Source organism: Gracilinanus agilis, chromosome 4 (genome assembly GCF_016433145.1).
Source record: "Gracilinanus agilis isolate LMUSP501 chromosome 4, AgileGrace, whole genome shotgun sequence".
In the NCBI taxonomy this organism is placed as follows: domain Eukaryota; kingdom Metazoa; phylum Chordata; class Mammalia; order Didelphimorphia; family Didelphidae; genus Gracilinanus; species Gracilinanus agilis.
The window spans coordinates 67,723,097-67,741,131 of NC_058133.1; the positions used below are offsets into that span (position 1 = coordinate 67,723,097).

Here is an 18,035-nt window from a genome sequence, read left to right on the forward strand (position 1 = left end):
ACTTTGAAATCCAAAAGTCTAAAGGGGGTTACCTCTTCTGAAGCTCTTTTCTGGGGAGCCTGGGGAGGTGAGGAGATGAGATCACCAAGAATACTTACGTACTTCTAGGATTTCCTCGGTGTGGGTACTTTGTTAGTTTTCCAGGGATACTGTGGCCAATAAATTTCATCATTCTGCAGCCTTTCCTAATTTAGTTAGGCTGGTCCCAAACAAGAGTCATATAATCTGCCAAAGGGGTCTACTCTGTCAAAAAAAGGATCTACAAAGCCTTTTCAGCTTTGTAAGAAGCACCAGAACTGGCTCTCCCCAAGCATAGCCTTGGAGAACTAAGGGTAACCACCACACCACAATAAGACCTCAGAGAATGGCTTTAGCCCTACTTATACATAATGTAAAAGAGTTTAAGTGCCAAAATAAGTGGCATAAAAGAAGCAGCAATTGCATCAGAGAAAGTACATCTTCTGAAAGACCTCAGTTCTAGTCTCAGATCCATTCTGACTGAAGTTCACCTAGAAAATGAGAATCTCAGGCTCTGCACTGCCTATTTTAGGGAGATGTTGTGAGGATCAAATGAGAATATGTGAAAAAGGAATCTAAAGCCTTATACAAATGCAATAATATCATAGTTTACAAAATGAAGAATCAAGGCCCCAAGAAGTCCTCAAAAGCATCTTGACTTGAGCTGAACCTTAAAGAACAGAGAGAATACATTCTGAACAAAGGCAGCCTTGAACAAAGGAAGGCAGAAAAGATGAAGTGAGATGAGAATTTTTCTCTCATGATTTTTTTTTGTTCTAGTGGAAGGCAAATTGGCTGCTTAATTAACCCCAATTAATTTACTCAAGCAACATTAAATGCTTATTTGGAAGGTACTATACCAAGAAGATATAAAGTGAAAAAAATAATGGCAACTTAGGATGTCAAAGAATTTATAAGCCTAGATGAGACAGACACGAAACAATTATAGTACAAGTAAGTAACTAAGTACTATAACTCCTACATTTCCTTCCAACAACCCCATGAGAGAAGTCATGTGTAAATATCCAGCTAAAGAAGGCAAAGCTAAGATTAGGGCATGGGTATTGTCCTTTACCAAGGCTGGCCTTTATCTTCTTTGTTAAAGCCCAGAGCTTTACCATTCACCCCTTTCCAATCTTCAGGAGTTAATCCTGTCAAGGTTCTAGTATTAACATAATCTTGTGTAGTATATTTCACAAACACCCTGTAAGAAATCAAGGTTTTTCTTTCATAGGATCAGACACATTCAAAGGAACAACAATTCTTTAACCAGACAGAGCCTCTCTACTAATAAAATAGAAAGCTCTTCTAGAAAGGTTTTGAGGCTCAATCAGAAAGAAAAGTAGATCAGGCTCAATGATATTAAGCTCTAGTCTCTTCTGTAAAATAAGGAGCTTGATTAAGTGATCTCTAAGATCTCTTCCAGATCCAAGTCCTAGAGATATAGAGTGGTACAACAAAAAGAGACTTGAATTTGTAGTCAGAGGACAAAAGTTTTAATCCTACACTAAAAATTACATCATTTCATGAGCCTAGGTTGGCACTAAATGATCTTCTCTAAATAGCATATAAATGCTGATGTACTAGAAAGCTTACCTTCCTACTTTCTACAAAAAATAAGATTTAGAGCTAGAACGCCCTCTAAGATGATCAAGGGAAAATGGCAGGAAAAAAAGAATTTATTTAGGGGCTACTCTGTGCAAGGCACTGTGCTAAGCACCTCTTAGTTCAATCTTTTTATTTTATGGATGAAGAAACTGAGGCTCATAGAAGAAAAGCAACTTACTCTAGCTCATGCAGGCATAAAAATAATAAAACCAGAATTTGAACAAAACGATCTTCTGACTCTAAATTGAAATGTACCCATGCCATCTCTCTCTCTCCATTTAAACAATGATCCCTGAAACCCTTAAAGGAAATCTACAAGAGATCTATCATTTTAAAATTAAACACTTTATATCATATTAAAATATGCATATTTAATTCCACAGTGCAAAATAATCCATGTCATACAAAACAGAAGCAAATTAGCAGCTAAAGTTTGCACATTAATCCAGCCTTTCTTGCTTTTCCTCTGCAAATGCTTTTGTTGCACTCCAGGAAAATGAATTTTAAAATCTAGGGGAAAGTTTTTTAATGGGCAAAACTAAGTAGATGAGACTAAGATGCCGATTGGGCTTAGGCTTTAATATGTAATTAGATAGACTTGCTTTAGTGTCCCAAACCAATTTTAAGAGTATGTTGCATGAAATTTAAAAGGGTGATGTAAAACAAAAACCAGCAATCTCCAGGGTGCTGGAACCTGGCATCAAAAGCCATCTAGTCTAACAAACCAGCACCTGCCTGTAACTGCCACTGCTATATTCTCCATTTCTCTGGCTCCTTGTTAGACATCCCCACCGGGACCACTTCTTGGGCACCATGATGGATGTGAAAAGCTATGGCCACTTCAGGCAATAGCATAGCTCACACACTTGGACCATTTCAGCCAGACAGTTTACTGGTAAAAATGGCATATAATCAATCCACAAGGTATAGTCCATATAAAGTCACTCAATTTGAAAAATTGCCAGTTCTGTCAGAAATGCCAATACTCCAATCAGATATTTGCTACAAAGAATCTGCAAAAGAAAGAAATGTTTGAGGTTAAACTATAGCCAAAACAAAGGCAAAAAAGCAGTCTATTTAAATTAAAATTATAATACCAATTTTATAACACACTAATTGCTAGAATGTTATTATTACTAAATAAATTAGAGCTAAGCATTACTTTTTATACTTGATTCCTCCTGCAACACATTCCATTTTATAAAAATGACCATCCAAAAATTAATGACTACTCTATGTTCATTTTCAAAGTTCTACATCTGTATCCTTATTCAAGTTATATTACCATGTGCACAAATCATTTCTGCTTTAAGTCATTTTAATAAAAATTCTTATGTAAAAAAAATTACCAAAATCTAACTGATAATAAAATTAAAATTTTACATTAAAATTAAGTTCTTGTATTTCTTTGCAACAGAATCTGTAATTCTAAAGTTTAAAAAAAAGACATAAAAGTCTTTCTCTTCAATAGTAAAACATCCTATCATAGAATGTGGCTCATCTGATACAAATCATCTCAATGAGTTTTAGTTTCAAAGAAGTAAACTATCATTATATAACTATCATAATAAATAACAATATATAAACTAATATAGAATACTTTCAAGTTTGCATAAATTATTTAAAGCATCAGTTTATATTTTGTATACTTATAAAAAGATCATGACATGACTTCTGAAAAGACTAGACCGGTGGTTCCCAACCTTTTTTGGCCTACCGCCCCCTTTCCAGAAAAAATATTACTTAGCACCCCCTGTCACATACTATCACTGCCCCTTACAGTTATTCACCGCCCCCAAATGCACCTGTGGCCATCACTGCCCCCCTGGATCGCTGCAGCACCACTTTGGGAATCACTGGACTAGATTAATAAATGAAAGCTTTTAAAAGACTAAGATATTTAACTTTGATAAAAATAATTAAGGTAAAGAAGACTTCCTTCTAATAATCTTACCTTAACATATACAAACTTCCTAGTAAGGTAGAAAAATATTGGCATTATAATATTATGTCTAGCTAGCTGGAAACAAGTAAATTCATTTATAATTCAACTCCAGTGATTGATTGCCTGGAGCAGATGTACAACAAATATACCAAAGTATTGATCACTTTCACACTCTTTTGATCAAGCATAACAGATGAAATATATTTATAACAGAGCCATTCAATTCATTCGTCATACCAAGAAGTCTTAACAACCACACTTACTAAATAAAGCTTATTGTTATAAGACACAAAAAGAATCTACACTTTTCAACGTGCCATATATTTCTTCTAAAACATAAAGTTAGGGAAGATACAAGCAAAATAAATTGGGCAGAATATAAATGAAATCAGCATACTCCTAAACACACAGGATACACATGATGAAGCTTCTCAAAATTTTTTCTTGTTTTTCAATAAAAAAATCAGTAACAATATGAACACTCATATAGTCAAGATATATAATTATCTAGAGAAAGGGGAATAAAGAAGAAAACAATAAGAAAATTGACTAAGGATATAAATGAAAAAATTTTCCACCCTCTCAATATTCAGTATTCAATAAGAAGTAAAATTCTGGGTTTTCTTCAAGTGATTTAGAGGTATATACCTCAATCTAAGCAACAAACATGTTTATAATTAAAAATGCTTCCCATATTTTAATTGTTTAAAAGAATTCTCTAATGGACTTAAAAAACAAAGAATTATCATTTTAAAACAGTAGGCAATTCTAGATTTCTACTATAGTGCACACCTGTATTTCAGAGATGGCAAAAAATAGTGGAAGGCAGGTCCTGGAGTCAAGAAGACTTGAATTCAAGACCTGCCTCTGACCTACTGGCTCTGTGACCAGAAGCTGGACCATTTAAGCTCTCCATGCCCCAGACAACTCTTAAGATGCTTATGTTAAAAAATGAGATGCCCATCCATACTAGTGGAGGAAGGAACTTTCACACTAGGAGTGTCCCACACTCATGACTACAGGTCTTAACAACAACACAATTCTGAATTTGGAAAGTAATTAAGATTAATTTGTATAATAATACAACTAAAATGAGTTTGTTAATCTTAAAAATTATCAAAACAGATAGGGGGGGTAAAGTGTTCTATTTCACAAACAGGGCTGGAGCCGAACTGGAGTAAGAAGGCAGCGTGGCAGAGTGAAAAAACCCACTGAATCTGAATTCAGATGCTTCAGTTCAAACCCCAGCTCAACCACTTAATGTGTGACCAAAGGAAAGTCTCTTCCCTTCAAGAGGGAAGCTTTAGTTTTTTCTTCTTGTGTATGTGTGTGTGTGTATGCATGCACACATGTCTTTGTGTGCCTGTGTCTGTGTAAAGCTGTATCGGAAGAAAAAGGAAGATCGGTGATGGGATCGGAACTTTGCCATGGATGGATGGGGAGGCGACAAGTGGCAACAGATAAAAGACAGAGGCATTCAATTATTTGACAGGAAAATGAGGTTAGAGTGAGACAGCATGTTCTTGATGAAGCCGTGTTGGCTCATTCTCTTGGCACAGAAAACAAGCAAAATAATCAAGTGCCTCTGTCTTTTATCTGTTGTCACTTGTCATCTTCCCATCCATTCATGGCAAAATATTCCAAAAGACAGTACAGATTTAAGCTTTTAGTAATAGAAAACTACACTACGACTTTTGGGACATCTTGCATTTAATCATCATATGAAATAATAAGGTGGGTTTGAGGGATGGGATAGGATGTTACTTAGGCCAGTATCAGAAGAGTAACCTGGGTTCTGGGAAGGCCACCCAAGCACAGGGCTGGCAGAGCCAGACTCTGAGATGAAACTCAAACCCCCTGAGATTATATATAAAAGGTGTTTCATTTAACAAGGAAAGGGAATTGGATAACTTAAACTAACTGTTTCTATCTAAAACCCACAAGATCTAAATGTCCTGTTGCCAGGAGTCTTCATGGATTTTTCCCTACACTGAGCTCACCTATCTATCTAGAGCCCCCGACCCTAATGCAAATATCTGACACTAACCCAAAACAACCCCCGTTTGGGTGGTAATGGAGGTAGTTAGGCAGATAGGCAGGACAGGACCCAAGAAGAGATTTTGAATCCAAAAAGATCCCAACCAGATTCTCTCACAGACAGATGGCTCAGCTGTACAGGATCACACAGGAAGCTCAATAGAGGGTTCAATCAGGTAACAGGGAAACAGGTAGGATAGAGAAGTCCACAGCTAGCACAGGAAGGTATCCTCTCCTCTCTTCAGGTAAAGAGAGAATGAAATCTCCAGCATCAGCTGACTGACTCTCCAGTAGAATGCTAGAATTTCTTACTCTGCTTTCCCATGCCTTTGCCCTCTGCACACACACATAACTTTATAACACATAGGATAATGTGTGATCAGAGTATATACATGTATATGTATGTATATATGTGTGTGTGCATATGAAAGCTTGCAAACCTAAAAGCTATCACTATTATTATACAGTAAAATTTAAAATGTATTTAAAATGAGGATCTGAGTTTGAATCCTGGTTCTGACCCTTAATGTCTGAGTGACTTTAGGCAAGTGACTTAACATCTTAGGGCTCTCTTTCCCTCATTAATAAAAAAAAGAAATAGACTAGATGACCTCTAAGGTCTTGCTCAGCTCTAAATCTATAACTATCATCATCCTAATTATGTGATTAATAAACCACTGTTGGTGTTATTTAAAGGATGGTGGAAAATCTTATTTAAAGGATGGTGGAAAATCTTATTTAAAGGATGGCGGAAAATCTTACAAGACTAAATTTCCCAATTATCAAAACAAGTGAAAAGCATGGATGCTGCAAAGAAAGACCAGTGAGTTTGAGTTTATTCTTGGAAAAATGCTGGACTATTTTTGTCTTTGTTTCTTTAATACCTAATGCACAGTAGACACTTAATTCCTGTGTCCTGTGAATAAGTCAATTCCTGACAGAATGGCTATAATGGCTAACATTTCTAAAGTTTATTATCCCCATCTTACATATAAGGAAACTGAGTCTGGGAGAGGTTAAGGGCCCAGGATTACAGTTACAAGTATCAAACTCAGATCCTGCTAATGCCAAGCCCGGTGTTCTATCCACTGCACCACTTTGCCTTATTAGGAGAATGCTGTAGAAACAATATACCTAGATTTCAGCAAAAAATTTAATGGTCTCTCATGCTTTCCGAGGTGTATCAAATATGGGCTAAATAAAGAATCCTCAATCTTTTGGCCAGACAATCCCTAGGTATGACTAAATTTTTGCGAAAGGTCCACAAATCATAAATAAGCCCTTGTGTTTCCTCTTCAATTAATGGTCCACAAACTGTAAGAAGTAAAAATCTCACAATATCACACCCTGAATAAGAATCTTCAGTGGCTGCCTATTGCTTCCAGGATAAAATACAAAATCCTCAGTTTGCCACTTAAAACCCTTTGCAAATGAGTCCAGCCTACCTTTCTAGACTCATTCCTGCTACTTCCCCTTTATGCACTTGACATTTAGCCTAGAAGTCAGCCAACTTACTGTTCCCTGAATTCAGCCTTACATTTCCTGCTTCCATCCCCAGAATGTATGCTATGTCCTCCTCACATGAACCTCTGGGAATACTCGAGTATCCTTAAAATCAAGGCTCAAAATAAGTAAAAGGAGGTCATTAGCAGGATTAAATGGGTTTCCAAAAAATCATCCTCACATGTATGGAATTGGGAAGTCATGGCTAGACATCAGTTCTGAAAAAGACCAAGATTTTCATGAATGATTTTACCTCAGTACGAGTAAGCAGCACAGCCTAGTAACCCAGAAAGCTAATAAAAGATTCCAGACTGCATTAAGAGAGAAGCAGGGTCGGTCCACAAGGAGAAGACGATAATCCCAACATCCTCTACTCTGCACAGACCTCCATCTGAAATACTGTCTCCATTTCTGAGAACTACATTTAGGAGACACTGATCACCTGGAATGTAGCCAGTGTGGTAATCACAATGTTGAGGCAAGTGTAGACTGCGCTAGAAGAGGATGGGTTCAAGAAACTGGAAAAGATTCAGACTGGTAGGAGGGGAAGGAGGAAAATGACCGAAGGTGCTCTAGTCAAACAGAAGCTTCTCTTGCCCAACTCTGCTCACTGCTAAAGGGATGTTTAGTACAACATAAAGATTTCCTAACAATTATAACTGTCTCAAAGTGAAATAAACTGCCTTGGGATATGGTAGGTTCTCCCTCATGAAAGACTTTCAAATGGAGAGTTATAGGAAGGATTCCTCTTCAGTTTAGACTATAGGATCCCTGAGGCCACTTCCATTTCTGAGATTCCATGATACTTTAAGGTTAAAGGCGCTTGGTAGGATCTCTAGTGTTAGAAAGTTTCTATCCTAGGCTACTTTTTGGTCAGATTCTTTTAAATCTACAGAAACACCTCATCTATCCATAAATCATTTGTCCAGCAACTTCAGCTATCAGGTGTAGTAGCCAATGCCTAAAAGCCTTCTGAGCTGCAGGAAGGCCAATGCTGATCATGTGCCTATACTAAATCCAGCATTAATATGGGGAGCCCCAAGGAGCAAAGGTCCTACAGCGGGCAGCTACAGGGCAGAGCGGACAGAGCAGACAGAGCTTCAGGTCTGGGGTTGGGAAACCTGACTTCAAATCCAGCCTCAGACCCTTATTGGTTGTGTGACCTTGGGCAAGTCACTTCACTGGCCTGAGTTTCCCCATCTAAAACAGAAATAACAGCATCTATCTCAAAAGGCTATTGTGAGAAGAGTCAAATGAGATATTTATACAGCACTTAGACATGGTAGTCAATAAATAAATGCTACTATTATTATTACAGAAGGGTGAAATGATCTAGGATGGACTAAGGTTCTATATCAATGAGCATTGAGATCTGCCCTTGAGTTGCCCCTGAACTGCTAGACTCAGTCTCCTCACTCCTCACCCCCTCCAAAAAAACACTTCTAAGAAATTTGTTAAAAGACAAAAAGTGGAAGATTTTAGCAACTAAAATTGATATCACACAATAAAAGCATTTAAGCTCACTTGGATTCTATAACTTATATATTATGGCTAATGTCCAAACTTAAGCTTATGATTAAGTTCCTAATATAGTTTTTTTAAGCCTTAAAAACTTACCTTGCTGGTTGAGGTAGCTAGATGGCTCAGTGGATAGAGTGCTGAACTTGGAGTCAGGAAGACCTGAGTTCAAATATGGCCTCAGACACTTACTAGCTGTGGGACCCTGAGCAAGTCACTTAAACCTCTGTCTGCCTCAGTTTCCTCATCTGTAAAATGGGGATCATAATAGCATCTCCTTCACAACCTCAGGGTTGTGGTGAGGAAAAAATAAGATATTTGTAAAGCACTTTGCAAATCTTAAAGCACTATATAAATGCTAGCTATATAATTGTTATGTCTTATAATTTCATAATAGAAACAATTTGAATAGACAAATTTTCTTCTCATAGAGGCTATGGATTTCAATACATAGGATCTTTTTACCTGTTGTAAGTCTTTTCCCATATAGGATCATAGGAAATAGAATCATGGGGCTCACTACTGACAGACTTTTGGGATCACCTAGTCTGGAGTTCTTAATCTGAGGTCTGAAAACTTGCAGTTTTTGTCGAATATTTTAGTAACTGTATTTCAATAGCATTGGCTTCCCTTGAAGTCTCATGAATTTTATTTCAGGCATTTACAAACTTTATTCTAAGAAGGAGCCCACAGACTTCACCAAAGTGTATCCAAGTCACAAAAAAAGATTAAGAACCCCTCATCTAATCCAACCCCTTCATTTTATAGAAGGCAAAACCGAGGCCCAGATATATGAAATGACTTGCCCCAAACCAGAGAGCTGCATAGAAAGCATCAGAATCAGAACTTCTGGCTTCTTACCCAGTGCCCTGTTTTATGTAGAAGGAAACAGAGGCTCAGACAGGCTAAATGATTTGTCCATAGGCAAATGAGCGGCACTGTGGATACTGTGGATAGTGAATTCATAGGCAGCCTCAGATACTCCCTAGCTGTGTGACCCTAAGCAAGTCCCAAAACCTCTCTTAGCCTCAGTTTCCTCATCTGTAAAATGGCGGTGATGATAATAGTGCACCTATTCCACAGGGCTGTTGTAAGAATCATCAAAGGAGATAATATATGTAAAGCACTTTGCAAACCTTAAAGCAGCATAAAATTTCAGTGTGAAAGTTAAGCCTCAGGCAGGACTGATTAGTGAAATAAAAGTATATTATGTACAATGGTATAATGAAGTCCTCTTTGTAAATAAATTTGCTTAAAAATAAATTGTACATATTATGTCATGTTTACACTTAAATGATTTTATCACTTTCCTTATCTTAATTGGAAAAATCTAATCATTTATTTTACAAGCTATGTTATAAAAACCAAAACTAATCGATTCTAGTTTAACTGCTCAAACTAACCTTTATTTTCCCATCAGTATGTGCAGAAGCTACAGATGTTGACACACAGACCAATCTTGTAGCTGCCAAATTGATTTTGAAATGTCTGTGAAAATGTGAACAAAGGCAGTCTATGAATAGGTCAACTTCCTCCTGCGTTATCTCCTCAGGTGACTGGTGGACACTGTCCCACAAAGCTTTTGCATCTTCAGGATGTATTGCATAAGAAATGTCCAAACTCTGAGGGCTACAGGGTACAGACCAAAGCAATTCTGTAGCAGCCACATAATGTTCCAGATTACATGCAGTCCACATAGCAGCCATCCAGGAAAGATTGAATGCACTAATTGTTAATCGAGTAAAACGACAGTCAAAGGTTTGCTGAAACCAAGTTCCAATTAAAGCCGTATTAGACTCTGCCCCATTGGCAAGGAACAAAGGTAGGCAGGTAAAATCATCTGGCACATTCTCCAGAAGACTATCTCCATAAACACAGCAAAACCAACCTGTCCACACCACTTTTTCTTCTGCATTCTTTGATGACTTTTGGGATTTGGATATAATCTAAAAGAGAAAAAATACATAAAGGTATTAAAATTCAGCCATCTAATTACAAATTTCTATTTCCTCTAACTTGCTTTTATTATAACAACCAAAATATTCCATCAGAAACTTAAGAAATAAGTCTTTCAGGGGCAGGTGGGTGGCTCAGTGGATTGAGAGCCAGGCATAGAGACAGGAGGTCCTAGATTCAAATCTGACCTCAGACACTTCCTAGCTGTGTGACCCTGGACAAGTCACTTAACCCCCATTCCATAGCCCTTACCACTCTTCTGCCTTCAGAAGGTAAGGGTTTAAAAAAAAAAAAAAAGGAAAGAAGTCTTTCCAATTAAGAGACTTTTAAAAAAATGCCTTACTGATTTTTAAAAGTTTTTTTCTGATGTTTTTTCTTTTTAAATTTAATATTTTAGTTTTTCCCAATTACATTTAAAAAACAATCTTTAATCTCTTTAAATTTTGAGTTCCAAATTCTCTCCCTCTCTTCCCTTCCCCACTCCTTAAGAAGGCATGCAATTTAATATAAATTATATATGTGCAATGATACAAAACATATTTTCATATTACTCATGTTGTAAAAGAAAACATTAACACACACCCTAAGAAAAATAAAGTTTTAAAAAAGTGTATATTAGTTGTGGAATTAGTTGTGGAATAATTCAATGTAATGGACTTTACTACCAGCAGCAATGCAATGATCCAGGACAATCCCGAGGGACTTATGAGAAAGAATGCTATCCACATCAAGAGAAAAGAACTGTGGGGGTATAAATGCAGAAGAAAAACATATGACTTATCACTTCTTTATATGGGTATATATGACTTGGGTTTTTTGGTTTCAAAAGATCACTCTATTGTAAAAATGAATAATATGGAAATAGGTATCAAGTGATAATACTTATATAACCCAGTGGAATTGCTTGTTGGCTCTGGAAGGGAAGGGGGGGGGAAGAAAATGAATCATGTAAACATGGGAAAAAAATTTTTTTAAGTGTATGTTATCTTTTTTTGTAGTAGCAAAGAATTGGAAATTCAGGGGATGTCCATCAATTGGAGAATGACTAAACAAATTGTAGTACATGTTGGTGATGGAATACTTTTGTACTATAGGAAATGATAAGCAAGATAATTTCAGAAGAAGCTAGAAAGATCTGCAGAAATTGATGCAGAACAAAATAAGCAGAACTAATAGAGCATTGTACACAATAACAGCAATATTGTATAATAATTATCTGTGAAAACTTGGCTACTCTCAGCCATGCAATGATTGGGACAATCCTGAAAGACTTGTGATGGAGAATGCTATGCACCTCCAGAGAAAGAAATGTTGGGGTCCTCTTTCACATCAGTGTATTTATGATTTTGGTTATGTATGAATTTGCTCTTACAACAATGACCAATATGGAAGTGTGTTTTGTATGACAATTTAAAAAAAGTATTTTGATCTGTGCTCAGACTCTATTTAATTCTTTCTCTTGAAGGTGGATAGCATTTTTCATAAGTCCTTTGGAACTGTCCTGGAACACTGTATTGCTGAGAACAGCTAAGTTATTTAAGAATGATCATTGCACAATACTGATAATTCTATGTACAATGTTCATTTTGCATCAATTCTTTTAAGTCTTTCCAGGTTTTTCTAAGGCCATACTGCTCATCATTTCCAATACCACAATAGTATTCTATCACAATCATATAACTTGTAACTTGTTCAGCCATTCTGCAATTGATGGGCATCCTCTCAATTTCAATTTCTATGTCCCCACAAAAAGAACTGCTATAAATATTGTTTTACATTTAGGTCCTTTTCCTTTTTGTTTTTTATCTCTTTGGGATTCAGACCTAGTAGTGGTATTGCTGGGTCAAAGGGTTTTATAACCTTTTGGGTATAGTGCCAGATTCTTCTCCAGAATGGTTGAACTAGTTCACAACTCCACCAACAGTGCAGTCATGTCTCAATTTTCCCACATTCCCTCCAACATTTGTAATTTTTCTTTTCTGTAACATTATACAATCTGATAGGTATGGTATCTGATAGAGGTGGTATCTCAGAGTTGTTTTCATTTGTATTTCTCTAATCACAAATGATTGAGAGTATATTTTCCTATTGACAATACATAATTTTGACTTCTTCTGAAAACTGCCTGTTTGTATTCTTTGCTATTTATCAATTGGGGAAAAACTTGTATTCTGATACATTTGAATTACTGTAAAGTTTTCACAATTATGATTACTTTGTATTTCTCTCATCCTATTTCCCCCCTACTTATCCTACTCTCTTCCCTCATTTTATCCTATTCATCCTCAAAAGTGTTTTACTTCTGACCACACCTCCCCCAATTTACCTTCCCTTCTGTCATTGCCTCCCCCAATTCTTTCCCCCTCCTACTTTGCTATAAGTTAAAATAGATTTTTATGCACAAGGAAATATATTTATCATTCCCTTTCTAAGCCAGTTCTGATGATGGTATGGCTCAAGTGCTTCCCCTCCCATCAATTCTTTTATCTTCCTCTCCATTGTAAAAGCTCCACGTCTCACTTATGTGAGATAATTTACCTCATTTCACCTCTCTCTTCTTCCTTCTCCCAGGAAATTTCTCTTTTTCATCCTTTAATTTTATATTTTTACATATCATTCAATCACATTCAACTCATACCCATGCCCTTTGTCTACTTGTATTCTTTCTAAACTGCCCTAATAATGATAAAATTCTTTGGAATTACAAGTATCATCTTCCTATGGAGGAATGTAAGCAGTTTGACCTTATTGAATTCCTTCCAACCTCTCTATTTCCCTTTTTATGCTTCTCTTGAGCCTTATATTGAAAGAAACTTTTCCATTTAGCTCTGGTCTTTTCATCAGAAATGTTTGAAAGTCTTCTATTTTATTGAATATCCATTCCTCTCCTCACACACAATCCCCCCACCCCACACACAGAAAGATTATACTCAGTTTGGCTGAGTAGGTAACTCTCAATTGTAATACTAGCTCCTTTGTCCTCCAGAAGATTATATTCTAAGTTCTCTGGTCCTTTAACTTAGAAGCTCTAAATTTTGTGTTATCCTGACTATGGCTCTATAATATTTTAATTGTTTCTTTCTGGCCACTTGTAGTATTTTCTCCTTGACCTGGGAGTTCTGGAATTTAGCTATAATATTCCTGAGTTTCCATTCTAGGATCTCTGTCAGGAGGTAATCAGATTCTTTCCATTTCAATTTGACCATCTAGTCCTACAATATCACAGAAGTTTTTCTTGATAATTTCTTGAAAGATGATATCTAGATTTTTTTTTTAAATCATGGCTTTCGGGAAGTCCAATAATTCCTAAATTAGCTCCCTTTGACCTATTTTCCAGGTCAGTTGTTTTTCCAATGACATATTTCACATTTTCTTCTATTTTTTCATACTTTTGATTCAATTTTAGTGTTTTTTGATGTCTCATGAAATCATTAGCTTCCATCTGCCCAATAATTAAGAAATTATTTTTTTCAGGGAGTTATTGTACCTCCTTTTTCCATTTGGACAATTCTACTTTTTAATGAATTCTTTTCTTCATTGAATTTTTATACATTTTTTTCCTATGTGGCCAGTTCTGCTTTTTAGAGAGTTCTCTCCAGAGAATTTTTGTACTCTTTTTCCATTTGGCCTTCTCTGTCTTTGTTTCCTTTACCAAGCTATTAACTTTTTTCATGATTTTTTGGCATCACTCATTTCTTTTCCCAATTTTTCCTCTACCTCTCTTATTTAATTTTTAAAATCATTTTTAAGCTCTTTTAGGAATTCTTCTTTGGTTCTGAGATAAATTTACATTTTTCTTTGAGGTTTGGATATAACAATTTTGACTATGTCATCTTCTTCTGAATTTGTATTTTGATCTCCCCTGCCACCATAAGAACTTTCTATGTTCAGGTTCTTTTGTTGTTGTTTGTTCATTTTCTAGCCTATTTCTTGACTTTTAACTTTATGTTAAAGTTGGATTCTGCCTCTGGAGTGGAAGGGGCATTGTACCAAGCTTCTGATTTTTTGTGCAGCTGTTTTCAGAGCTAGTTCTAGGGTTCTATAAGATTTCAGTTCTTCCAAGGTGGTATGATCTAAGGAAAGGTATGTCCTGTGCTCTGGTCTATTAGTGACCACAAACACTCTTTTGTCCCCTAGATTTGTGACCCTTTATCTCCTATAGCTGAATGCTCTAGGGTTCTAGTGTTCCTCTTTGTCTAGGGCCTGCCATCCAGAACTGTGATCCAGATCCACATATGGGCAATGCGACAAAGTCCTGTACCCAGTGCCAACAAAAGGATCCCTGTAATATCCTAACCAGTTGTCCATCCCTCTTACTCTCCGTGGGCTGACAGCTCAAGAAGCCACCACTTCTGATTCAGTTATCCCATGGCCTACTGTTGGGGCATTGCCTGTGCTAGACTATGTTTCTCACCTCGGTTCTACCGACCTTCTAGGTTATTTTGGACAGGAACATTTTTTTCACCTTGTCCTTTTGTGAGTTCTGTTGCCCCAGAATTCATTTTGAGGCATTATTTTAAAGCTGTTTGGAGGAGAATTTGGGAGCCTTCAGACAAGTCTCTTCTCTGACTTCACCCCTATCTTTTGTTTTTTTAATCATTCAAATTTCTACACATATTCCTCTCCTTTCCCATTCCAATGAACCATCTCCTGACACAGAATTTTTCCAATTAAAGTTTAAGCATAGCCTTCCTCCCATTTTTATGATCACACATTTATCATTGTAAAACCATTAAAAGCCATGAGTACTAAAGCCTAGTAAACAGACTTTACCTATTTAATACAGGATACCAATATCCAGAGGCACAAGACCAAAAAAATTTGATCTCAAAGGAACCTCAGCATCCCTCTCATGCAACACCTTCCTCATTTTACAGATGAGGAAAATGACACAGGAAGGTTTAGGTGACAAGCCCAAGGATGATGTAGACCAAGAAGAATTTGAACCCAGGTTATAAAGAGCTTTTGAATGCCAAAAGAGGATTTTATATTTGATCTAAAGGTCATAGGGAATCATTAAAGTTTATTGAATAGACAGGCTGACATAGTAAAATCTTTGCTTTAGAAAGATTAATTTGAATCGAGTGGAGGGTGGACTAAATTGGGGAGAAACCTGAGATCTCTATAATCCTACTAATATGTAGCTGAACATCTTTGGAGAAAGTCATACAATTCCATCAATTAGGTACATTAAAAATGTATTAACTAATCTCAACTTAGCTCTCATTTTTATATTCTTAGATTCCTCCCTGATTGACTAATACACTATCCACAATAGCTACTTGTAACCTTCTCTTCATCATTCCCCTCCTTTACTCCAGTCTCTGAGGAAAGGGTGGCCCATTTTCTTGCCCATCAACCCAGTACTCAGTTTTCTGATTCTATACTACTCTGTCTTCTCTGGTAGTTTACCCCTTCTCCCATCTGCAATCCCTCCTTGCACACTAGCTCCTTCCTAGCTTCCTCCACCATGACCATATTTTCACCAGTCACAAAATTACTCATTTGATTCTGCCATCTACCTTAATCTCTTATCTTTCTCATTTCTCTTTCACAACCAGACTCCTATAAAAAATTGCCTCTATTTGTTGTTTCCAATTTCCCACATCTTACTAGTTTCCTTACCCTTGCAAATAGCTTCTGACTATACCATTTAATTAATTGAAACTGCTCTCTCCCAAATTTCCAATATTCTCTTTACTGCTGAATCCAATGGCTCTTTACTTTACCATTCTGTTGCTTTTGAAACATTTCCTCTCCTGGATACTTCTGAATCCCTTGGCTTCTATGATACCACTTAATCCTGATTTTCTTCTGATCTCATTGCTCTTTTCCGTTTCCTTTGGTGGATCACTATCCATATCCATTTCACTTTAAGTGGGTTTTACCCAAAGTGCCGCTCTGGTCCTCTCCTCTTCTCTAAATGAGGTCCTATGGGTTCATTTATCATCTCCATATAAATGATTCCAAAATCTTTATCACCAACCTTATCTGCCTTCTGATTTATAGTCCAATACGACTAGATACCTGCAAGATATCTCCACCTGCATGTTCCCAAGACATCTCAATCTCAACATATCAAAAACAGAACATATTATTCTCCAACCTATACTGATCCCTGCTCTAAAATTTCCTGTTTCTGTTGAAGGCACTACTGTATATGACAGTTCCCTGTATCCCAGCCTCAGTCTTGGACTCTTTCCTCTCTCTCAGGCTCCCCATATCTAATCAGTTGGCAAATCTTGTCAATTCTTCCTCCAGGATATCTTTCAGGTCATCACTTCTTGCCAAGACTATTCCAATAGAATCCTAATTGCTCTTTTTCTAGTCTTGGCGGAGGCCATTGAGTTCCCATCGATGACAAGGTCACACGTGGACCCTGAAATCTGCAGGGCAAGATTTACAGGAGGATGGATTTCCACCTAGGCCTCCCTGTGTGACTCTTTTCTTATTAACACTCCCTAATTAGCTATCAATATTCCCACTTAAGCCCCAGGATAATACAGATGAACACTATACGCTATTATTAGAACCCGTACAGATCCCCCATAAACCTATAGGAAAACCCCACCTTTATATGTACTGATACAGAAATCCCCCTAAAATCACCCTATAATAAACCAGCAAAAAATGAGTTAACATGAGAGATTCTAAATTACCCAGCAAGGCTATACCTGGATTGCACAATCTCTATAAATAAAATGCTTGGAAACAAGCTCCCCCTGATCCTTGAAGTGGAACGTTAGCAGAAGGAAGACAGGGAATGAAATATTACAGCATAGTTACCTTCCTACAACACTAGACTATACTCATTAACCCCATAATATAAAGAATCACTTAGCTACCCCTCTGTCCACCTCTCTGCAAACCTAACCTTGAAAAATATTGAAATATATTTGAATCGGGCTTAGAGTTATTATATCTTTATATCTTAGAAATCTGAAATTAATTGTGTAACTGTGTAATCAACTAGCTAAAGAATCATTTACAGATCATGCCCATGATTGGCTTGACCTAGCTGGAACGCACGCCTCGAACCTTGCGGATGAATTACTCCTTGATGAAATTTTCTTGTCAAAGCTTTGCATCTTTTGTTTAATAATTATAGAATGTCAAACAAATATTGTGATTCAGTGTTGATCATGGAATATCCCTGCCAACACTGTATATAACCATAAGAAAAAATATAAATAAAGAAGTCAGCAGATGGCACTAGGACAGCCTCTGTGAATACCATCTGAATCTCTGGCAGTGCTCATTCAACCACAGCGATGCCGCCGCACCCCCAAGTTTCCTGTCCTACAAAAGCAGGTCTTTCGCAGCCTCTCCCCTGTGTCTGCAGTTCACGTACCAGAGTAACATTCCAAAGATATGGGTCTAATTATGCTAATCCCTCTACTCAAAAGTGCTTCCTATTGCCTCTAAAATAATATACAAACTCCTCTCCTAT

General features: G+C 36.9%; 1 protein-coding gene across 1 annotated transcript in view; it reads right to left on the reverse strand.

Moving 5' to 3' along the window:
• Positions 1 to 2,567: 2,567 nt before the first annotated feature.
• Positions 2,568 to 18,035, reverse strand: part of CENPL (centromere protein L) — a 31,254-nt gene continuing 15,786 nt past the window's right edge. Inside the window, exons 4-5 of the mRNA XM_044674477.1 lie at positions 10,033 to 10,575; positions 2,568 to 2,639 (exon numbers count right to left, since the gene is read on the reverse strand). Of these exons, the coding sequence (XP_044530412.1) occupies positions 2,568 to 2,639; positions 10,033 to 10,575 (615 nt within the window). The remainder of the gene's footprint in view (positions 2,640 to 10,032; positions 10,576 to 18,035) is intronic.